Source organism: Zalophus californianus, chromosome 4 (assembly GCF_009762305.2).
Source record: "Zalophus californianus isolate mZalCal1 chromosome 4, mZalCal1.pri.v2, whole genome shotgun sequence".
In the NCBI taxonomy this organism is placed as follows: domain Eukaryota; kingdom Metazoa; phylum Chordata; class Mammalia; order Carnivora; family Otariidae; genus Zalophus; species Zalophus californianus.
The window spans coordinates 16,180,017-16,205,505 of record NC_045598.1 but is presented as its reverse complement, the minus strand read 5'-3'; the positions used below and the strand labels follow the sequence as shown (position 1 = coordinate 16,205,505).

The following is a 25,489-nucleotide window of genomic DNA, read 5'->3' as shown; positions in this document are numbered from 1 at the left end:
ACATACTCCATAAGAGCAGTATGTCAGCTGGCGGACAGGGAGAGAGTAACTCATAAAAAGTGAAGCACTTAAAATTCCTAAATACGAAAAGGTTACCTTTACTGAAATTTTCTTTTGGCTAATTAAGCTGATAATAACAGAGACTGCAGAGAGAGAGAAGTCAGAAATTCAGATGCACAGCCACTGCTAAAACAATGAGGAAATAACACTGAGGAATTGGGTATACTTAAGGAAGAAAGCAATTTATTCCTTTAATTTCAAAAGCTGACCACAAATGTCAATGTGAGCTAGGTATTGGTTCATGTTCAAAGCATTTTCAGATGTAGTATAAAATAACAAATTATCTCTATAAGAAGCATATATTATACAGACACAAATCCTAAATAAGCTTTCAAATTTCAGAGAGTGATAATACAGCCCTCCTAATATACTCTGCTCTCACCCTACTTTATTTCCTTCCACACTACCCACCCAAGGAACTCCAAACTCCTATTGCGACTCCAGGTCTGGGATTGCCTCTTGAGTCAAGCATCAGCCATCATAATATTCAATCCTACTAAGTATTAACAAAAGGCAAGTGGTTTGCTAATATGCTAGTTTCCCAAAATGTCCACAAAAAAAGACAACCAGCAACTTTAATAGTTATAGACTTAAAACACGAAAGACATCAAGTTTTCACCTGCAGTATCAAAAAGTCCAAGAGTATATGGCTCTCCACCAATCATAACTGTGACTGCATAGTTGTCAAAAACCTAAAAACATAAAAATACAACATCGTTAGTGTGCAAAGGGATGGTCAAAATGGGCTAGGACAACTCTTAAGTAAAGGCAGTATTTCTTCCCTAAAACTTAATCCTCTCTTAGTCATATGGTTCTTATATACACCAACCTTGCCAACTAAACCCTTGCATGAACTAAATAATTCTTGGGAAAAAGTGACAGGGGATGTGTTCTGGGAGGTCCGCTCTACCCCAGCAGCATGGATTAAAAGCCACAAAAAAGCTAGAGGTGTCACAGAAGCAGAGTCCCTGAGCTATACAAAACGATCCTCTTCAAGTTTAAAACTTTGAGACAATAAGTTTATAGTTTACCTTAATGCTCAATCTGATTTCTAAGAAATTAATTCTTCACAGACCATTTCATTTTAATCTAGAATTTAAATATCCTAGATCGATGATAATCTTCTTCCTTTCAGGGTTCAAGACAAGAAGCACCTTGTTACAAACAAGCCCATTAGAAAGAGAAATAAAGGGAACCCTCAAAGTCAAGGAGGTGTCCAAAACAAGAGTGGGAGATTATTTGTTGAGATTTCATGAATAAAACTTATGTTACTGGATACAAATCACATGACCGAAGAGATCTTCTGTGACTAGATGCTTTTATTTGCGAATACTGTAAAACCCATGATGAACTCAGTATATACTAATATTGGTTGTGCTAAATCATTTGTGAAAATGGGAGGTAATGGCGCTAAATGGAAAAAGACCCAACACAATGGGTTCCTCTGAATTGAAAATGAAAAGCAATCTTTCCAACTAGAAGAATGTTACATTTTCAGATCAGCCCAGCTTCATCTAACTTTCTGGCTCAGGCTTTAATGGATTGTTTAAATGTAAACAAGAGTGGAAGCAAGGGCATGGGGTAGTTAAAGGAAAGTCAGTTCCTGATAAGAACAAGAAAGGGGCACCTGGGTGGCTCAGTCAGTTAAGCATCTGCCTTCGGCTCAGGTTATGATCCCGGGGTTCTGGGATGAAGACCCGCTCCCTGCTTGGCAGGGAGTCTGCGTCTCCCTCTCCCCCTCTGCCCCCTGCTCATGCTCTATCTCAAATAAATATTAAAAAAAAAAGAAGAACAAGGAAAATTGTAATGAATGTGGTTAAGCTCTCAACCACATAGATTATTTTTTTAAGTCATACCTAACCCTCTTTCAGAGACCCACATACAAACACATATATGAAACACCCGCTAGCCCCCCTTAAATAGAACACCTCATGACCAAAGTCATAACACAGACTCAAATCATGTTTACAAGAAAATAACTTTAATGCAGACTGAAATGCCAAAATTCCGATAGCTCTCCTCTGAAACAAGATTCATGTATCTCTGAAAGTCCCCTAAAAGTCCTTCACAACCTCAGAACTTTTCACTTACCATGTCCCCAAATGGGCCAACACAAAAATATGATTTTAGATTTAATTATACCTTCAAATTCTCCCCCTCCAAGAAACCTAACCTTCCTGCTTCCTACAGCCTTGGCCTACCTCAATCACTTAGTCTGCTTTGGATTATTACAGATTGTCAATTCTAATTAAACATAATTACCAAACCCTTAACCTGTATTCACCCTCTTAACAATGTTCATGTTCATTAAGATTAACCTAAAGTAACATTTTCTTCCTTTTTACTTCCAAACAATACTAATCCCATATTAATTATATATACGTTCTTCATAACTCCTAAAATAACTCAACAGAGGTGGTCACTGCTGCAAGCCAGGCCAACCCTAGCTCGGCCTGCATCACCGAAAGAACATCTGTGTTTAATGTAATTATACCACGGGGTTGGATCACCCAACTTGGGACAAACAGTGGATCCCCAAACACATTCTTTCACAAGTGAGTGTTACTCTAACTCTTCTCTCTCACTTCATTATCTTTATTATTCCCATTTTCCCTCTACTCTTCTAAGGAGCTGATAAAAAGCATTTGTGGGAGAGGACACCCAAAGGCTTCTGCTAATGTTCTCATAACAAAAACGGGTCTCTGCCCGTAAAAACCTATTTGGAGCTCCATTACTGCTAAGACAACAGCTCTATGAGATCCTCTTCTATCCCCTAAGGAGAGTAAGTGGAAACACATACTACTTTCTCTGAAGTTACAAGACCCCAAAAAGCATCCCAGACCTCCAAACACTGATGACTCATTGGCCAAGTTATCAAGAAAAAGGTCACCTCATTCCAAGCCATGGAGCATACTTCTCCAAACTGAGACCACCACTCTTTAGAATCTTGTCTATTGGAGTTTGGTCTCCCAGCACTTCTTGCATACCCTTGTATCACCCTTCTGACTCTTCACTGATTCTTCAGCTGTTAATTTTAAAGTGTGTATGATTTACCCATGAGAAGATCTTTAAAAACAGGACACAAAGGCAAACAACAGAAAAATTTCAGTACACACATAGTTTTCAAAAGATTTCCAAATAGAATACATTTCACTAACAGATGGAAGCCTTTATACTTACAGTTGGTACATACTCAGATGGAAATTTGTTTGTTGTGTAGGATATCAGAAGACATGTTTTACCAACGGCACCATCGCCCACAACAACACACTTAATTGTCTGCATTGCTGAAACAGTTTTGTATCCACTTTAAATATTTCAAATTCGATGATGACCTACAAAAAGATGAAGGATATTTGTTTCATTTGTAGTGATATATTTTTTTTTCTTCTACTAGCAGGAGATTCACTCATTCAGAGCAAGAACAGAACTAGCACCATAACTACTGTGGTTGAAAGAAACTAAAAAGAGAAATAGTGACTAGCTCAAAGTCACAAAAACAAGTAAGAGTCAATTTTCTAAGTTTCTGATCCCTGGCTGTTTTCAACGTGTTTTTTTAAAAGTCCAAAGTAGTGTATTTCTATAATGAGGTGGGGGGCACCTGGGTAGTTTAGTCAGTTAAAAATGTGTCTGACTCTTGATTTTGGCTCAGGTCATGATCTCAAAGTTGTGAGATCAAGCCCTGTGTCGGGCTCTGGGCTGACTGTGCAGCCTGCTTGGGATTTTCTCTCTCCCTCTCTCTCTGCCCCTCCCCCACTGCACATGTGCTCTAATAAAAAAATTAAAAATAAAAAAAGAAAGAGAAGAGGCTATTTCAGAATGAATCCCATGTAGTGTGCCAAGTATGACGGTGTGAAACTTTTCCTTCAGTTGTATGTGCACACATTTGTACATACACGTTGTATGTGTCCTAGACTGCAATACAGAAGTCACTGATTTAAAGAAATGTCCATTTATCCAATCTTAGAGCTATAATTACTCAGGTTGGTTATAGCTACAGAGCACCACCACCAACCCCTTGTAACAAAAGAGCAATATGAGGAATTGGACAAAGATCAGGGTGAACCCTGGTCTCAGCAGCTATTTTGACACCAGGTTGCCTAGTTACTAACTCAATATTCATGGCATGGAGAGGCCAAAACCATACATTTTTATAATAAAGAGTCAGATAACTCTAAAGCACACTGACTTATAAGCAGATATAATTAGTTTCTCTTATTATAGTCCTCCACTCTAAGAAGCTATTGACTACAAATGCACCAAAGATTTATTATATTTCATCAGTTCAGAGATGCTTGCTTTTACATTTAAACATCTCTAAAATCAGGACGCCTGAGTGACTCAGTTGGTTAAGCCTCTGCCTTTGGCTCAGGTCATGATCCCAGGATCCTGGGATGGAGCCCCACATTGGGCTCCCTGCTCTGTGGAGAGTCTGCTTCTCCCTCTCCCTCAGCCCATCCTCCTTAATGTGTGCCCCCCAATAAATAAAATCTTTTATAAATAAATAAACTTCTCTAAAATCAGAACATGTCTTTACCATAGGATTCTTAAAATCATTAGCAGTCATTTTTTCCCCACATTTTGACATCTAAGAAATCAGAATAAATGGCATCTTAGAATCAATGAAAACTTTTTTTTTAAAAGATTTATTTATCTTAGAGAGTTAAGAGTGTGCATGCAGGGGAGGGGCAGAGGAAGAGGGAGAGATTCCTCAAGCAGACTCCCCACTGACCACAGAGCCCAACACAGGGCTCAATCCCAGGACCCTGAAATCATGACCTGAGCTGAAACCAAGAACCAGACGCCCAACCAACTGAGCCATCAATGAAAACTTTTTCCAGAAAAGTTTTCCTGGAAGAATAAAAAAGAAACACCATGCCCTGTATACCTACATTTTAAGATAAAGCCCTATCTCAATTAGAATTCTGAAGGGGTTGCAATTTCTTGTTGGCTAGAGCCGCCACCTTATTAAACATAAAAATGTCAGAACCACCTAACTGGGCTGGATGCCATGCCTACTTTGTCCTACAGTACCCATCACAACTCTTAATCATAATGAGTTATAAATGCCTGTTAACATCTCTGTACATATATTAGGAGTGACTTAGAAAATACACACTCTCCCATTCCGCATCAAAATCATCCTGATTGTACTTCTCTTTATTTAACCTCCTTTTATCTTGTTCCTTCCCTTTTCCTTATAATGCACTAAAGAAGCACTCATACTAATACAGCATTAAAGGTTAAAGATCTTAATCCCTAAACTAAATCAAAATTATTTATCAAAATAATTAAGCACACTGAGTACTAATTATACAGAATTACTCCTAAAGAATGTCTTTTACATAATAATAAAGATGAGGCAAAACTTTCTTCTCAGGGTTCCTGAATCTACCGCTGAAAAAAAGCATAATGTTCTGGAAAAAAAAAAATAATAAGGTCTTCTGTAGAATTTCTTTTCAATTCACAGTGAAGAAAAGAAAGGTAAGCAGAGAGTTCTGATCATTCTACAGAATATTTTCCAGGTGCCTACAAATCTATTTCAAGTTCAGTTCTTACACCTTCTATTTCTCCTATTATTACTGCCAGGTGATTTTATGTATAGTTTAATCATAAACACTGGGCAGAAAGTAATGGTTGACCACTGTGGCAGAGACTGCTAGTGGTCTGCCAATTCTTCCTTTCTTCTTTGGTAACAGAATTTTCACTTAAGCATATGGTCCCCAATAAAGACAGACTACATTTCCTGAAGTCCTCTGCAGCTGGACTGTGACCACTGTGATTAATGGAGTGGAAATGATGGATGCAACTTTCAGGACTAGCCTTAAAAGCAAGGGGAACAGTCTCCCTGTTCCAACCTGTAGGATGGAAGGCAGACATGATGATGACAGCTGAAGCAGTCATACTGAACCACAAGACACAAATTACATGTTAAGGATGAGTAACACAATAGGAAGGGCCAGCCCTGGATTGCCTCCAGGACTCTTAACACAAGAAAGAAACTTCTCTTTCATTAAAGTCCCTAGTATTTTGGATTTCTCTGTTACAGCAGCAGAACTAATATCCTAACTACTATATTTCATAGACTCTAAGAAGCCAATGATTTTTAAATACATCCTAAATTTAGAAGTGTTAAATGTGGGAGAAAAGTGTCTTAGAATCATTGAAATTCTAGTAATATCTATCAAGTAACTTTACAGTAAAGCTGACCACCTTTGAGACTGTCTCAAAAACACCTAAGATAAAGGTTCCTTCTAAATTTTAATTGTGGTTGAAATCAAATTAATTGCCACCATAACTATGAAGCTCCTTATCTTCATTCTATATCTGGTATTCACTTTTAAGACTTACAACCCATATTAACAAGCAAATACAAAATCAACAGGCCACTTAAAGCTTGAAACTTCTAGTGGAGGAAGAGCCACTGTTTCTCAAAAATTTTTTTTTTAATTTTATTTATTTATTTGAGAGAGAGGGAATGAGAGACAGAGAGCACGAGAGGGAAGAGGGTCAGAGGGAGAAGCAGACTCCCTGCCAAGCAGGGAGCCCAACGCAGGACTCAATCCCGGGACTCCAGGATCATGACCTGAGCCGAAGGCAGTCGCTTAACCAACTGAGCCACCCAGGCGCCCTGTTTCTCAAAATTTTCATTAAGATTCCCTAGGGAATAAGAAAGAAGAAACTGAGAACAAAAAGTTCCCATGATCAGAGCTATGAATATGACTGCCTCATGTGTGAAATAACAACTATGACAAGCTGTGATGGACAAGGCTGGAGCTAGTCTAAAACATTCCAAAGAAGAGCTTTCATTAATACCTGTATTTAAAAAGAATAATTTAAATCTGATTCACACTAAATTCCCTTTTTTATATATTATAAATATATTTGAAAATTCCACCAAAATTAGCTGTCTTCAGCAGCCCATTCACAAATAGCAGTCTTAGAATACTGGTTCTTTCTGTGGAAACCTTAAATGTAGTACCTCTCTCTGATACCAGCAAGAATAAGGAAGTGTTAATGAGATCATTCTTGGGGTACCTGGGTGGCTCAGTCAGTTAAGTGCCCAACTCTTGGTTTCCACCCAGGTCATGATCTCATGGATTGTGAAATCAAGCCCTAAGATGGGATCCGTGCTCCACTAGGAGTCTGCCTGAAGATTCTCTCCTTCTGCCTCATCCCCCTGTCTGTCTCTCTCTCTGTCTCAAATACATAAATCTTTAAAAAGAGAGAGAGAGAGATCATTCTGGCCACCAGGAAACTTCCAACTGTAAAGTAAAACATATGGATACAACACAATTTGTACTAGAAAAATCTACAATGTAAGTTTAGGAAAAAAGGTAACACTATTTCAAATGGGCTCACAAATCTCTCAGCATTTTTTTTTTTAAGTAGGCTCCACTCCCAGCATACCCAGGGCTTAAACTCACGACCCTGAGATCAAGACCCAAGCCTAGATCAAGAGTCAGACACACAACCGACTGAGTCACCCAGCTGTCTCCTCTCTCTGCATTCTTAAGCACAAATTCATTAAAACTAAATGACAAACTTTCTGAGGGCAATCTTTACGATTTTCCAATGGAAGGTAACAGATTCATGTAACAGAGATGTGCTCTGCATATAGTGTGGCTAGATCACTGAACAAACATTACTACTTTGAGATCTTTTAGAAGTCTGTATCTTTTCCTGTCCCAGCAGAAGAAACAGTCCCCAAGCCAACTGGGCCCTTCTCTGTGTGACCTGCCTAAAAAGTTGGAAAGAATATCCAAAATACATAAACTTCATTTATAAGTAATAGTAATTTTCTTAACTTTGAAGTCAGGAAAACTGGGTTTTAATCTCTGCTCTGCACTTACTAGTGACCCGGGCAAGGTTCTTAACCTCTTTTTGCCTTAATGTTGTCATTTGTAAAACAGAACTAATTATGTCAACACCTTGCACAGTTGTTATAAAGATTAAATATAAAAGGACCTCACAGCACATACTCAATACACATAAATTCATCTACCAAGTGTGCTAGTTAAATCGATCCTACTTCACACCTATTTTCATCCAAGTGGGTCAAAACTTACACTGGTGGATTAGTACCTAATCGAAACTTTTCACACTCTGCACATAATCGGTATGCCAAAAACGTAAGTTAAAATTAACTGAATGTATCTATTTAGCTAATGAAGCACACACAAAAATAAATGAAACAAGAAACCCACCCAAATATTTCTTCACCTGAAGACTTCTGTATTATTTCTTTTTATAGTTCCTGTATCTTATTTCTGTATTTCACAGAGTAGTTCCTAAAAATAAGTAACCTAACAGGTGTTAACAAAATAATTTAGTATGAGAACAGAGCCGATCACTATTGTTAAATGACGAATTAAATGTTTTTAGTTTAAAATCATCACTGCCTACATGTTTGAATTCAGCCTCTAAATCAGCAACTCCAAAATTATCAGACCCCCAGAATTACCTGGAATGGGTTTAACAATTCAGATTCCCAGACCTTCACCCCAAATCTAATAAATCAGAACTCAACACTCTCTACATGATCCTAACGTAAAATGAAGCTTGAGAACTACTATCTTACATGATCGCAAGACAAGGAATACCAGTTAACACAAGAATCTAAGCTAAGATAAACATTACTGGCATTTTAGATCACCTAGAAGTGAATTTCCTCAAGTAGAATCAAAATTACCAACATGAAATAGCTGTATCAACCAGGCATTTTACATATTTAGTAATGAAAAACTCACGTTAGATATTGAGAGAGCATGAACCAAGATACTTCAGAGGTGCTTCAATTACTAGTTTAACCTAAGTGTTCTCAAATAAGAATAACAGGAGCAAATACTTATATAGCACTTACAATGTGCTATATACTGTTCTACACATATTACACATTTTTGTACATTTCATCCTCTGAACAACCGTACGAAGTATATACTATATTATCCCTGTTTTGCAGGTAAGAAAAGTGAAGCTCAGTAAAGTTAAGCAGGCCAAGATTACTCAGCCAGTTAATGAATTTAAACCCAAGCGGTATGACTGCCAAGCCCCTGCTCTAAAACACCATAATAGTCACTACCTCTCCTGAGAAGTGACAGTGATTAAAAACAAACATGATCGGGCGCCTGGGTGGCTCAGTTGGTTAAGCGACTGCCTTCGGCTCAGGTCATGATCCTGGAATCCAGGGATCGGGTCCCGCATCGGGCTCCCTGCTCGGCGAGGGGCCTGCTTCTCCCGCAAACCCTCCCTGCTCTCATGTACTCTCTCTCTCTCTTTCTCACTCTCTCAAAATAAATAAATAAATCTTTAAAAAAAAAAAAAAAAAACATGATCAGTGCAAATGGAGTGGCAAGTATGTACCTATGACAGCTGCCAGCACTGGGAAGAGGAAGGGAGAGGAGGAAGCAAGAAACAGGAGCTAAGTTCATTTCCTATTTCTTCACCCTGCAGACAACTACGAGATTTTATTAGGAGAAGGGAAGAAGAATTAGTAAGACAGAGTTTGCTCTTCTTCTTTCTATAGTCCCATAAATCTTTCATTTCTCAGGCTTCCTGACCTAAGCTCAGCAACCTGTCAGAAACTGGTTTTGGGTCCCCTGTTAAAAGCATTGGTTCAACAAGTCAGGAACAGACAGATGTTGGCGAGGATGCGGAGAAAGGGGAACCCTCCTACACTGTTGGTGGGAATGCAAGCTGGTGCAGCCGCTCTGGAAAACAGTATGGAGGTTCCTCAAAAAGTTGAAAACAGAGCTACCCTACGACCCAGCAACTGCACTACTGGGTATTTACCCCAAAGATACAAATGTAGTGATCCAAAGGGGCATGTGCACCCCAATGTTCATAGCATCAATGTCCGCAATAGCCACAATATGGAAAGAGCCTAGATGTCCACCAACAGATGAACGGATAAAGAAGATGTGGTGTGTGTGTGTGTGTGTGTGTGTGTGTGTGTATGAATTTTATTGGAAGATAAAATTGTGTGTGTATATATATACACACATACACATACACACACACACAATGGAATATTATGCAGCCATGAAAAAATGAAATCTTGCCGTTTGCAACGATGTGGATGGAACTAGAGGGTATTATGCTAAGCAAAATAAGTCAAACAGAGAAAGACAATTATCATATGATCTCACTGGTATGTGGAATTTGAGAAACAAGGCAGAGGATCATAGGGGAAGGAAGGGGAAAATGAAACAAGAGGAAACCAGAGAGGGAGAAAAACCATAAGAGGCTCTTAATCTCAGGAAACAAACTGAGGGTTGCTGGAGTGGAGCAGGGTGGGAGGGATGGGGTGGCTGGGTGATGGATACTGGGGAGGGTATGTGCTATGGTGAGTGCTGTGAATTGTGTAAAACTGATGAATCACAGACCTGTACCCATGAACAAATAATACATTATATGTTAATTCAAAAAAAAAAGCATTGGTTCAAGAGTCAGACTGGGTCTGCCACTCTATGTGACCTTAGGCAAGTTACATAACTTCTCTGTGGTTGTTTTCCCTTCTCTAAAAATGAAATAGTAAGACCTTCTTCATAGAGTATGTTGATTAATACATGTAAGGAATTTAGAACAGTGCCTGGCATACAGTAAATGCTTACTAAATGTTAGCTATAACTCTTGAATGATTAAAGGCACTTTTAAGTCAATATAAATTTTAAAACATCAACGATTCCAACCCACTTAGAAAAGAGCACGTAAATTTTTTTATTTCCAAAATAATTATAGTACTCATTGTTCTACAAAGGTAGTGAAACTTAGCTGTAACTACAAAGGTAGTCGAGTTGCAATTTAATTAAGACTATTCTACAAAAGCATTTGACATGTATTAAAAAGTCAGCAGATGACCAACAGATGGGGAGGGAGCAAGCAACCAGGGAAAAAGACTTTGGCTTTGCAACACATACAATGCCAGCTTCAGCAACATGGAAATAACTAGGCCAGACATGTCTGTATCCTATGTTAGCTTCCTTTTTAAAAAATGTCAAATCACTATAGCAGCAAAAAGGCTATGTAGTACCAATTATCGTTTTGCTATCCAGAGTGGCTAGAAAAGTTATTTTACATCAATAACTAAACACTCTAATACTGAAGTTCAATCACACCAGCACTTAGAACTGGGGCTGGGCAACTTTAAGCATAAAAAGGGAGTGTGCCAATCATAAGCAAAATAAATTGTGAAATAAGAGGTATCTTCCACATTCCTTCCCAGTACCCACAGTTTCACCACACAGCGACACCAAAACCTGTCTCCTAGGTTCTTAAATGCTTTAGAGGTCCAATTCCCTGTTGAGAATCTCAGAACTACAGCCCCTTTAAGTTTTCTGGAGTCCTTGAGCTCTAAATTTAAAGAAGCCATGGAACCCTTTCTGCATTATCATTATTACTGGCTGGCTGCCCACTAAACTCCACCAGACAATCCAGCTCCTAGGGAAAAGATCTTTATGGGGGGAAAGGAGGCTCCTAGCTAGATGCCCCAAGCCCAGTGGTTCATTCTAGGCATAAAGCACAAACAGTGCATGAAAAGATTTGAAGATTAAGTTTTGCTAATAATGAGCATCTTTCATAAAAAATGTATATTCTCAGATTATAAAACTATGTCAAATATTAATGGTAAACAACGTGAATGAAAAGCAAGTTCAAAAAGGGAAAAAGATAAAAGAAAGAAAGAGAAAGAGAGAGAGAGAAAGAAAGAAAAGCAAGTAAATTTTTTGGTAATTTCACTGTGGTAAAAATAAGTTTTGGTCTTTCTCCTGGGTTCCTGGTACAGAGCTCCTAAAACCCCTGGAATTTCCTAGATGATAGGAATGTCTTTTGTCTTTCATAATGACCCCTTCCATCACAGAAGGTTTATGCTAATGTAACTTAGGGCCACATTAGGGTGGGGCCCCCAGGCAGCTTCGGGAAGGGACTGCTCACCAGAAAGACCAAGTGATTAAAGGCCTTGTAAGTTTACCAACCTCAGGAAGGGGCACTGAGAAGCCCACTGGAGATTGAGCTCTGTGAAAACTCTTTAACAAAGAGATCTGGAGCAAGGTGGTGAACACAAGTTGGTGAACACAAGCATGTGGAGGAAGGAGTGTGCCATGCCTAGGAAGGACACAGAAGATTTGTGCCCCAACTCCACCCCACCCCTTGTCCTATACATCTCTTCCATTTGAACTACTGAGCTGTATCCTTAACAATAAATGAGTAAATATATTTTCTTGAGTTCTGTGAGTCATTCTAGTGAACTGTCAAACCTGAGGGGGGTCAGGGGAACAGGCTAGGCAGAAGGGTAGACAGCCTGAGCACCCCATTCACAACTGGTTCCTGAAATGGAAGCAGTCTTGGGGGATAAACTGTGGGGTCTGGACTCACTCTTAGAGTCAGTGTCAGAATTGAACTGACAGAAGTGGTATCAGAAAAAAAGACACTGTTTTCACACTAATGTGAAATACACCAAAAATAATACTGTTTTCATTCTAAATACATTTCTCCCCGAAGTAACCCATTTTCATACCTATGATACAGAAAGAAGAGGTACTACACACAAGACAAATAGTGACCCTGAATTTCATAAGCCTTCCTTACCTATCTAATGGTGTGGCTGCAGGATTAGACATAACAAACAAAATCAGCACCACTTGTCTCTCAATCTAATCCAGTCACTTCAGAGAATACTTTATATAACCTTTTGCTGTAAATTATAGCAGCACACACAAAGCGTAATTTTTTAAAACATCTGCCCATGTGATTAAGTAACCCAAAACAAAGTACTCAAAACTACAGAGATGTATCCCATGCATTCACGTGTATGCAGGTGTTCTAACTCATCATTTTGTTTGGTTCTCCTATTACACCTCCATCATAATTACCTTTCTCCCCCACAACAAACAATACACTATAAAAGGAATGTTTTTAAACCTTGAAATAAATGTTAAGCTTCAAACAAAATTTAAGAGATTAATTATATCAGTTCACCCAATGTTACATAAAAGAACCAAAATAAATAAATTTTTTTTTAGAATTGAACTTAACGCCATCATTTTGCAGATATTCTGGCCTAAAAGCAAAGGACTTACCCCAAAACCAGATTGTTAACACCCATGTATCCTGATATTCTTTTCCAACTCTTCAGACTTCAAGCAAATAAAGAACAAACCACATAAAGACTGTTCTTTTTGAACTTTATAACTTGTTTTCAGAGTCCTTAGTAAACAGCAAATAATCTTAGAAAACTTTGGCATTCATTCAAAAACCCAAAGCAATACAGCTACTGCTCAAAGTTATTTGCCCTAATAAAAATCCAAAAGAAGGGTCGCCTGGGTGGCTCAGTCGGTTGAGCGTCTGCCTTCGGCTCAGGTCATGATCCCAGGGTCCTGGGATTGAGTCCCGCATCGAGCTCCCTGCTCAGCGGAGAGCCTACTTCTCGCTCTCCCTCTGCCTGCTGCTCTGCCTACTTTGTGCCCTCTATCTCTCTGTCAAATAAATAAATAAAATCTTAAAAAAAAAAATCCTGGGCGCCTGGGTGGCTCAGTTGGTTGGGCAGCTGATCCTGGAGTCCCGGGATCGAGTCCCGCATCGGGCTCCTTGCTCAGCAGGGAGTCTGCTTCTCCCTCTGACCCTCTTCCCTCTCATGATCTCTATCTCTCATTCTCTCTCTCTCAAATAAATAAAATCTTAAAAAAATTTTTTAATAAAAATAAATAAAAATCCAAAAGAAGCTTAATACGATCAGCAGTATGCCTCAGTTTTCAGTAAGTGTTATCCATTCCATTTGAAAAATAAAATTAGAATTCTGTAAAATATCTTTCAATTACTAAAAAGTAGACAACCCTGTGTTGGTAAAGACAGTCCCTTGTGGGTCCCTTAGGCTCCTATACATCTGGCTGGGTATGCTAAGAAATACAAGGTCCTGACCACCCCACCCAGGCCACACTGTAGAGTTATGTTTGCAGGAAATGACCTGGAAAAATACAGTAATGTCTCCCTCTAGGACAAAGAGCAGGCTTACTTCCTGCTTGCTATTAAACAGCTCAAGCTCAACTTGAGCTCCTCAGCTGTGACACAAACCCACTGCATCTCCCAACTGAAGTCTTAGGGGCAAAGAGAAGCAATACAGACACTGATCTGCTGCTGGCTGTGCCTTTAGTAATTAAATTCTTTGTCTCTGACCCAGGAGTCTCATGTCTTCAGCCAGCATCCATAAAACAGTATCAGGCTAACATATTAGCCTGTAAGGAGAGTAAAATAAAATCCCAGACCTATTTACTTGATTGAGCTTTGTGAGACATCATCATTTTGTTGTGATTAAGTGTTTTTTTCTAAAGATTTTATTTATTTATTTGAGAGAGAGAGAATGAAAGAGAGCACGAGAGGGAAGAGGGTCAGAGGGAGAAGCAGACTCCCTGCTGAGCAGGGAGCCCGATGTGGGACTCGATCCCAGGACTCCAGGATCATGACCTGAGCCGAAGGCAGTCGCTTAACCAACTGAGCCACCCAGGCGCCCTGAATTTAAGTTTTGTATGTAAGTGATATAGTTTAGTTTCTTACACTGATTACTAGATACACGGTCTTATATTTTATTCATTACTCAAATTTTTTCTTTATAGAAAATCCTCCTGAAATAATCTTAAAGTTTTTTCCACCTTCTCCTGCTCAGTCCCAAGCCAGCTAGCATATCTTCTCTAGAAATAGGATGTTTTAGTTTGTTTACGGTTCCATCTTCTAGGTGTCTATTCTAACAGGAAGAAATTAGTGAAGGCCAGAATCCTACCATCAAGAAAGGGGGTAAGGTAAGCAAGGTGGTTCCTCATAGTGAGGATATAAAAATGAGGGAAATTATGTATTATTAATTTGTTTTGCTTTAAAGTAATAAGGCTAATAAAATTTTTAGCTTTAAAAAAAATACCTTACTTTGTTCTCTTCTATCCTTGAAAAGCTGTGAATAACATTTTCCCCAAAAATCCCACTTATTCACCCCTAGAATTAAGTCATTACAGAAATCTAAAGGACAAGGTCTTCATGGTATGTGTCCAAAAGCCCTGTTGCTTTTCTCTTGATTTTTGACCCAAGACTGGTGCATATATGCATAATTGGTAGATATTTTACCAAAAAACCGTCAAAAAAAAAAAATCAGAGAAATAGACCCACGCGGAATGTAAGTGGTAACAGCACTACTACAGCTTTTCACTGCTGTGGGGGCTTCTCCCCTAAATGTACTTTTCAGATCGTGCATAAAACAAAAGTACTTTTGGGTTTTTGACAAATAGCATCTCGAGTTCTCTGTGCATAGATCACTCCCACAGAATGGCTGCAAAACTCCTAGTATCTCCAGGTGCCAAATAAGTGCATTAATATAGGGGCACCTGGGTGGTTCAGTCGGTTAACGGTCCAACTCTTTATTTCGGCTCAGGTCATGATCAGATTGACAGTGTGGAGCCTGCTTGGGATTCTCGCTCTCCCTCTCTGCCCCACCTCCTACCCCCCACCCCCCCACCCTCCCCCCGCCACTTCCCCATACATGCGCACACTCTCTCTCAAAAAAAAAAGCATTAATAAATACAGAGTGTCAGATGGCAAATATTAACCACTCTAAAGCAATTATTCAAATTCCTCCATTTTCTGCCACTTGTGAAAGAAACTGATACATGTGAAATCACAAACTACATAAGAGAAAAAGGTTCTATGGGTCCTCGGGTTGACAAAAATGATGAGTTCTATGGCTCCTCAGGGTGACAAAGATGAAGCCACTGTAAGGGGAAAAAGTGCTTGAGAGCAGCACTCATAAAGTAAAAGATTACAAGTCTACATGGTAAAAGATGATTTCCACAGTACTAGAAGTTTGTTGTGTCAGCTTCATTTATGAAAATGACTTCATTCCAAAATGTCTGATCCAATAAGAACGTCAAGTCCTTATTTTTACTATATTGAGTTTTCCTTCCTCAAACTGGCAAAAACAGAGGGATATTAACCAGAGTGATCATCTTATATTATAGTGACCAAAAAAAAAGTTTGAAAATCCAATTAGCAAATATTTAAATAAGATACATAATTTTTAAATTTAACATTTCCAAAAAATTTGGTAAAACTGAAGAGTATGTAATAATGTGTAAGAGTACTATTTAATTAGAAGAGAACTGAAATTACAATGAGATTTTCCCTCAAAATATTCAAGATTTGTAAATTTGGGAAGGGAGGAGGGGGACATCCAAAATTTGTTCTCCAACAAAACAGCATCAGCAGGTAAAACTACAGAAGTTGTTCCATAGATCATACATTCACAAGGCATTATTTGCTTAACTGTGAGAAAGCCTCTGGGTTTGTTCTCTGTAACGAGAACCACTTCACAGTGTAAACAGGTACTAGTAGTATTGTGTTCAACTTACAATTCCAGGAGGAAAGGAATAACTTGACAAAAAAAATTTTTTTGGATCCTAAGGTCATGTGCAATAACAAACTTTTGATAACAGTCTTGATCTACTTTTCCACATAGAAGGGGACTTCACTTAAAACACCTAATACGTGCCATCATTGTCCTATACATAGCCATATCCCCCCTCTGCCTGGGAACAAAGTTCATGTCCTCTTGGGGCAACAGCCCTAAGTGGAGTATCCAGACGATAAACAATAAGTAACACCTATACCACCACCACCACCCCCAAACACACAGACTCTTCCTTTGTAACAATACTGACACCCTCATATGCAATTTTCCCATTCTGGTCTCTTAATCAAGGGCAATATCATTCTCTGCTCTTAAGAAAGGGCAAGGAAATATTAAACATATTCAAAGTTCCCCTCAGTTTCATGCAAAGGAACGGATAACTGGGCTCCTGGCTGGATCAGTTGGTAGAACATGAGACTCCTGACCTCAGGATTGTGAGTTCAAGCCCCACGTTGGGTGTAGAGATTACTGAAAAACAAATCTTTAAAAAACAACAACAACAAAACAGATAACTAAAGATAAGGGCATTTTGCTTATCCCAAATCTCAAATGTGAGTTTGTCATAGTTCTGAGGTCTAGACAGAGAAAAAAACAGGGAAAAAACAGGACCAAAATTGTTTAACCAGCTTCCATGCATCTTATTCTGCCCATCTAATCAATTGCCAATTGCCTGGTACTATTTAAATTATCCATTCATCTGTTGAAGGGCAACTCGGCTCTTTCCACAGTTTGGCTATTGCGGACATTGCTGCTATGAACATTGGGGTGCATATGGCCCTTCTTTTCACTACATCTGTGTCTTTGGGGTAAATACCCAGGGGTGCAATTGCTGGGTCATAGGGTAGCTCTATTTTTAATTTTCTGAGGCACCTCCACACTGTTTTCCAAAGTGGCTACACCAACTTGCATTCCCACGAACAGTGTAAGAGGGTTCCCCTTTCTCCACAACCTCTCCAACATTTGTTGTTTCTTGCCTTGTCAGTTTTTGCCATTCTAACTGGTGTAAGGTGGTATCTCAGTGTGGTTTTGATTTGAATTTCCCTGATGGCTAATGATGAACATTTTTTCATGTGTCTGTTAGCCATTTGTATGTCTTCTTTGGAGAAGTGTCTGTTCATGTCCTCTGCCCATTTTTTGACTTTACTATTTGTTTTTTTGGGTGTTAAGTTTGAGAAGTTCTTTACAGATCATGGATACCAGCCCTTTATCTGTAGTGTCATTTGCAAGTATCTTCTCCCATTCTGTGGGTTGCCTCTTTGTTTTGTTGACTGTTTCCTTTGTTGTGCAGCTTTTTATCTTGATGATGTCCCAAAAGTTCATTTTTGCGTTTGTTTCACTAGCCTTTGGAGATGTATCTTGAAAGAAGTTGCTGTGGCTGATGTCAAACATTCAACAGATGTCATTCAACAGATGAATGGATAAAGAAGATGTGGTCCATATATACAATGGAATATTACTCAGCCATCAGAAAGGATGAATATCCAACTTTTACATCAACATGGATGGGACTGGAGATTATGCTAAGTGAAATAAGTTAAGCAGAGAAAGTCAATTATCATATGGTTTCACTTATCTGTGGAACATAAGGAATAGCCTGGAGGACATTAGGAGAAGGAAGGGGAAAATGAAGGGGGGGGGAATTGGAGCGAGAGATGAACCATGAGAGACTATGGACTCTGAGAAACAAACTGAGGGTTCTAGAGGGGAGAGGGGTGGGGGGATGGGTCAGCCCGGTGATGGGTATTAAGGAGGGCACGTACTGCATGGAGCACTGGGTGTTATACGAAAACAATGAATCGTGAATCACTACATCAAAAACTAATGATGTACTGTATGGTGACTAACATAATAAAATAAAATTTAAAAAAAATAATAGTAAAATAAATTATCCTATATGGTTTGTACTTATTTCAAAGTCCAAGCCTTTATTCACATCATCTCTAAATCCCGGATGTCTGGCCTTACAACTCCTCTTATTTCTATCCTAGCTTTCCACCCCCAGGTCCTACCTTATCTGAGACACCTTCCCTAACTATTAAAACTGCCCCCAATCTCTGAACCCCCATGGCAAGGCCCTTCTTAGTCCTTAGATCTCATTTCATACTCGCTCCTCTTCACTTCCCATGCTCTAACTACACAGGCTTCTTTCTATTCCTCCAATATGCCCTGTCCTTCCTGCAGGTCTTTATACTTGCCAGTACTGTTCCCCCTGCTCTTAAAGCTGCTGACTTCTGCGGATCTCAGCTCAAATCATCCTCTTCTCAGAAAAGCCTTCCCTGAGCACCCTATCCCCAGTAATATCCAGCTTCCTCCCTCCTTACTTCTCTCATATTACCCTGTTTATTTCCTTTATAGTATGGTCATAATCTATAATTATCTTGTTTGTTATACTGCAGTAAAGGAGACATAAAAAATAAGGAAATCTTTATAAAGGTAGGGACTCTGCTGTGTTGCCAGAATACAGTTCAATACTGAACACACAACAGGCACTCACCAAACAAATGAATCACACAACTCAGTACTGGATCATGCTCGTTTTATTCACGTGTTTATTCTAATAGATTTTAAGCTCTCTGAAAAACTAAGCTTGCACTTCCCAAGGGACCTAATGCAGTACTGACCTTATATTAAGGGGAAAAAAATTTTTTTAATTAAAAAAAAAACTTTTAAAAATCTTGCTAAAGTTAATAACATGAAAAAAGCATGGGATTTCTAAAGACAAGCAAATATAGGTTCAAATCTTAGCTCCACTTCAGTATGTGTGATCCCAGCAAGTCACTTCACTTGTACACCGTAAGTTTCTCATCTACGGAGTAACACCTAACTTACAAAACCGCCATAAAGATAAACGATGTATAGGGGTGCCTGGGTGGATCAGTCGTTAAGCGTCTGCCTTCAGCTCGGGTCCTGATCCCAGGGTCCTGGGATGGAGCCCCGCATCGGACTCCCTGCTCAGCGGGGAGCCAGCTTCTCCCTCTGCCCGCCGCTCCCCCCTGCTTGTGTTCCCTCTCTCACTGTGTCTCTGTCAAATAAATAAATAAAATCTTAAAAAAAAAATAAAAAAAGGAAATGATGTATATAAAGCAACTAATATATCACTTGGCACAGAATAAACACCTAATATGGCATTCTCATCCCCAACTAAAACTTGCAAAAACCAAAATGGCCCTAAGATAAAGATCAGAACTACAACTGTTAAATGAAAGCATCGAAACACTATAAATAAGAGGAAACTCAGAAAAATCCTCACTTCTCCTTGACAGGCTTATTTTCTAAATTAATCCTTTCTAAAATCCCCATACTCTGATCTTGAACAGTTTAAATGTCATGTCTGTAGTCAGAGGATTCGGAATCTTACAGTAAGGGTTGTAATCCGACTCTATTTTAAGAAGAGATAAATTAACATAAGTTAATTCTACAAGTATTTATCGGGTCTCTAATATGCTCAAGGAAGACAATCTACTTGTCTAGCACAGAGCAGTTGTCAAGCACAGAGGCTTTCAAGTCAAGCAGCCCTGAACTCATATCCCCCTTCTTGTGCAACTTTGGGCAAGCTAGTCAACCCCTCTTAGACTGTTTCTCCAGGGGCGCCTGGGTGGCTCAGTCGGTTGAGGCTGAGGCTCGTCTGCCTTCGGCTCAGGTCATGATCTCAGGGTTCTGGGATAGAGCCCCATGTCAGGCTCTCTGCTCTGCGGGGACTCTGCTTCTGCCTCTGCCCCTCACCCATCTCATGCTCTCTCTCTCTCAAATAAATAAAATTAAATTTAAAAAAAAAAGACTTTGTTTCTCCATCCATAAAACAGAAATAGTATTAAGATCATAGGTTGTAAGAATTAACTGAGTTACTCTTCTGTACAGCACTTAACACTCAAATATGAGCTCTTTTTTATCATTGTAAAGTAACTCAAATGAGCAATCAATTTAGAATCTGATTATCTAGACAATCTTGTATAGGGGTTGTCTTTATACTCCATCAAAGTGCTAGGTGAAAGCCAATCATGTACTCTTCAAAACAAAATCTGGTTTTAGATTAGGACATAATACACAAGGCAAATTTTTGCTTTCAAATCAACAGAAAAATAAGAAACAAGGCTTCCCCATCTGGGGCAACACCTACCAAATTTAACATGTACATTCTTTGACCCTGCAACTCCATTTCTCCAAGTATGCAAAGAGGTAAGCATAAGGATATTTACCACAGCCTTGCTTACAGGAACAAAAACAGGAGACTACCTACATGTGAACTAACAGACGACTGGTAAGTTATAACACAAAGGAATATTACACAACTATTAAAAAGAATGAACCATAGTGCCTGTTATAGACAAAACTGTGCCCCCGCCCCAGAATGTTTATGTTGAAGTCCTAACCCCCAGTACCTCGGAATATCTGACAGTATTTGGACACAGAGCCTTTAAAGAAGTAATTAAGGTAAAATGAAGTCATATGGGTGGGCCCTAACCCAACATGGCTGGTATCCTTATAAGGAGATTAGTACACAGACAAAGAGGGAAGATCAGATGAAGACACTAAGTCAGCTACCTATAGGGACGCCTGGGTGGCTCAGCACTGGGCTCCCTGCTCCATGGGAAGCCTGCTTCTCCCTCTCCCACTTCCACTGCTTGTGTTCCTCTCTCGCTGTCTCTGTCAAATAAATAAAATCTTTTAAAAAAAAATTAAAATAAATAAATAAATGTCAGCTACCTATAAGCCAAGAGAGAAGCCTTCAGAAGAAACTAGACCTGTCAACACCTTGATCTTGGGCTTCTAACCTCCAGGACTATCAGGAGATAAATTTCTACTATTTAAATCATCTAGTCTTTGTTATGGCAGCCCTAAGCAAACTAAACAGTGCCAACATGGAAGACCCCCAAAATGTATTAAGTTTTTAAATGCAGGGGCGCCTGGGTGACTCAGTTGTTTAGCATCTGCCTTGGGCTCAGGTCATGATCCCAGGGTCCTGGGATCACATCCCGCATCAGGCTCCCCTGCTCAGCGAGGAGCCTGCTTCTCCCTCTCCTTCTATGTGCTGCTCCCCCTACTTGTGCTCACTCTGTCAAATAAATAAATAAAATCTTTAAAAAAAAAGTTTTTAAAATGCAAAGTACATGGGGCATCTGGGTGGCTCAGTCAGGTCAGCATCCGACTCTTGATTTTGGCTCAGGGTCGTGGGATCAAGCCCCACATCAGGCTCCATACTTGGTGGGGAGTCCGCTTGAGATTCTCTCTCTCCCTTCTCCATCTGTCCCTCTTAAAACATTTGTATTCCCCTTTAAAAAAATAATTCCACTTTAGACAATTTATCCAAAATGAATAGTTTATCAAGAAACAACAGAATGTTATTTACAGTAAAACAGTTAATGCAAGAGACAAGTGATTAAGTAACAATATACACAGGATGAAATGCTATACATATTAAAAATAGTTGTTAAGACTACCAACATGATAACATGGTATTATTAAAAACTATTATTGGGGCACCTGGGTGGCTCAATCAGTCAGGCGTCTGCCTTCAGCTCAGGTCAAGATCCCAGAGTTGTGGGATCGAGCCCCATGTCAAGCTCCCCGCTCAGTGGGGAGCCTGCTTCTCCCTCTGCCCCCCTCCCTCCACTCATGCTCTCTCTCTCTCTCTCAAATATTAAAAACAAACATATATTATCACTAATTGTTAAAATTTTGAGTTCTCATGTGTTTAAAAAAAAATGCAAAAGGCGTTAAACAGTAGCTATGTTGGGCATGTGTGTGGGGGTCAGCTAAAGAACAAGACCCAAGCACCTAACAGATCTTATCCAATCTTCCCTCCATCAGGACACAAGTTGGGACTTAAGAGCATGTTACAATAGGCTTCTGTTCTTCCAAGAAACAACTCTATTAACTGTAAGTCAGCAAGATATTTAAGTGCCTGTTATAGCACTACATTGGGTAAGACAGAAACCCTGCCTTTAAAAAGGCCTTCAAAACATTTCAATAATGTACTGAATGCCTACTCTGTGCCAAATACTATGCCAAACAGCTTTACATACATCATATATCACATCATATATTTTACTGGTTATATAAAGCATTACAGGGGAACACAGTTATAGTAGTCTTGCTAAAAAATTACACTATAACTACAAGTGCCACAGATTTTCAAGAGTAATGATAAATATGGGAGAGTGGTCTAGAACAATATGAGAATAAACCTCTAGTTAAATGGAATATGAGCAGAAAGAGTACAAGTAGTGCCAACCTGCAAAGTGAAAGAACCAAAAAAAACTGGCTAAGTCCAAGTCATAAAGACTCTGAAAGCTTAGCAGAGGAGTTTTCATTTAACCTGGATAGGAAACTCATGAAGAACAGCTTTGTTTTAAACTATCAATCTTGTACCTGTATCCTAAGATGGACTGTCAAAGGTAACAAGATAAAGTAACTCAGCTAAGAAATTACTTTAATAATGAAGGATATGCACTAGGGTAGAAGCACGGAAAAAAAGAGTAGAAATAGTTGATGGGTTTGGGAGTGGAGGATGGGTTTAGGAAGATGGCAAATTATGAGGAAGTTTTTTAGTTTAGAAAATTAGAGGACTGGTTTGTACCCACAAATGGAGAAGTTAGAAGAAAAAACCTTAAGGTCAGGTTATATGTTCTTAAAGCCCTCTTGTAAGAAAACACACAATAGCCTTTTCACAATCGGTACACAGTAATTTGGTCCTAAGTCTTATCAAGGATGAAATCATGTGCCAGCCTGTATCAGAAATCCCACATACAAGCACACATTTGCAGCAAAAAATAAGTCACTATATTACCAAGGCAACAACATACACTGTAATATGAATGACAAGCTGAGAAACTAACTTTCCTTTGAAAAATTACCAAGTGAGATGCCAACTACAAAACTAACCATGACTTCCTTTGTTACATCTGATGAGGCAGAGGTACCTTCATTCAGATTCTCATACAATCTGTCTTACAAACCACAAGCCATATTTTAAAAGAAGATTACCAAGACTCTAAATCAAAAGTCTACCAATTTCGATGCAGAATTTATTGTTAATGGAGTGAACTCTGACAGAAGCATTCAACCATATACTTCAAGGCATAGTTTGACAAAAATAATAAGAGCGGCTGTAACATTGGCACCAAAGTCCGTGTCAGTTTGGTTGCACAGATTAAGTGTATTTTATCCACTCTCAGAGAGCAAGAGAAACAAAAACAACAAAGAAAGAGTTGCAAATACTCTGAAAAATAACCAGTATGTGTTGGCAACAAATCTGCCTTTTCAAAAGCACTTTGAAACCAAAGCAACACCATCAAAGCACAAACTTCTACTTTGACCATCAATTGTTTCCATGGTTAATATACCGGGAAACTAAACTACTAAAATGGTACTCCAAATGCATTATGAAATACACTTGCTTCATGTTCATTTTTAAAGATTTCCTATAAACTTAAGCATAACAGTACTTGTCACTGATTAGAAGCGGTTACAGCTGTTCCCTCTAGAATGCTCTTGCCGGCCCACAGGTCTTTGCTTCAATGTCATTTTGGAGAACTTTTTTTTTTTTTTTTAAGATTTTTATTTACTTGACAGAGAACACAAGCAGGGGGGAGGGGGAGAGGGAGAAGCAGGCTCCTGGCTCATGCCTCATGTGGGGCTTGATCCCAGGACCCGGGGATCATGGCCTGAGGCAAAATCAGATGCTTAAACCACTGAGCCACCCAGGCAGCCCTCCTCTATCTAATTTTAAATTGCAGCCCAAGTTCTATCAAACTCTGAAGCACTCCACTGTACCTTACCACCAGCCCTCCCTGATCATTCGCCCCTTCGTTTCTCTCCAAACTGATGTAAATCAAGAGCGCACAGATTTGTTTGGGCCTATTTCATTCACTGCTTTATCCCCAACCCCTGGAACAGTGACTGACACAGAGCAGGCACTCAAAGAGTTGTTAAATTCATAAATTAATAAGATAGTATGGGTGAATGATTCAGCAGGTCAAAAAACATGTTCTTTGTATTCAGAATATCCCCTTTAACGGGTCCTCTAGGCTCCTAAACCCTCTTCTGTTACTATCTGGATAAAGAACCAAAAGCAAACAAAAATTTAATTGCTACCCTTCTGAAGAGAAGCCTTATAAGTCCACAACCTGAACTAGCTGGAGTAGTTAACACCAAGTGTTTGAAGCTACCCAGTATTACTCTCAGGGATACTCTGTCCTCTGTTCTGGGAATGCCCAATTCTACCAACTTTTAAGCTAGCAAAAAAACAAACAAAACAAAAAACAACAAAAAACACCTCCTAAAAAAGCAGCATCCCTAAGAATTAGGTGTATCACATTGTGACTGCAACTGTACCGCAGTGAAATAGTTAATGTACATCTTACACTCAGTAGTTTTAGATAATGAAAATATGTCTAGTCTAATTTTGGAACAATTCACTTAGATTTAAATTAACTGAAAGTGTATAACGAACTTAAGGAATCACAAAACTGCCAAAAAATTATCTCTAGGATTTAGGTCTTCATAAAAATCTTTACCATTAATTAGTCCATTTTAAAAGCTGCTCCTGGGGCGCCTGGGTGGCTCAGTCGTTAAGCATCTGCCTTCGGCTCAGGTCATGATCCCGGGGTCCTGGGATCGAGCCCCGCATCGGGCTCCCCGCTCAGCGGGAAGCCTGCTTCTCCCTCTCCCACTCCCTCTGCTTGTGTTCCCTCTCTCACTGTGTCTCTCTATCAAATAAATAAAATCTTTAAAAAAAATAAATAAATAAAAGCTGCTCCTATGTATTGTTTTTTTTAGAAAAATTTTTACTTGGTGTTTTTTTAAATATTTGTAAAAAATCATCTCATTTTCATATTAAAAATAGAGACTGAAAGCAAGAGAGACAGATTTATATTTTATAAGAGCAAAAATGATACTAATTTCTCCAAATGAAAGTAGCAGAGGTGAAGAATCTGGTTTCAGCAGAAAACAAACTTTTGTATCTTTAACACATGTCACATCCAGGAC

The 25,489-nt window shown here is 39.1% G+C and overlaps 1 protein-coding gene across 3 annotated transcripts in view; it reads right to left on the bottom strand.

Annotated features, from left to right (window-relative positions):
• Window positions 1–25,489, bottom strand: part of CDC42 (cell division cycle 42) — a 48,452-nt gene that overhangs the window by 14,042 nt on the left and 8,921 nt on the right. For all 3 annotated transcript variants that reach the window (XM_035727133.1, XM_035727135.1, XM_035727134.1), the window contains exons 2-3: window positions 3,241–3,395; window positions 680–752 (exon numbers count right to left, since the gene is read on the bottom strand). In XM_035727133.1, the coding sequence (XP_035583026.1) occupies window positions 680–752; window positions 3,241–3,345 (178 nt within the window). In that variant the 5' untranslated portion in view covers window positions 3,346–3,395. The remainder of the gene's footprint in view (window positions 1–679; window positions 753–3,240; window positions 3,396–25,489) is intronic.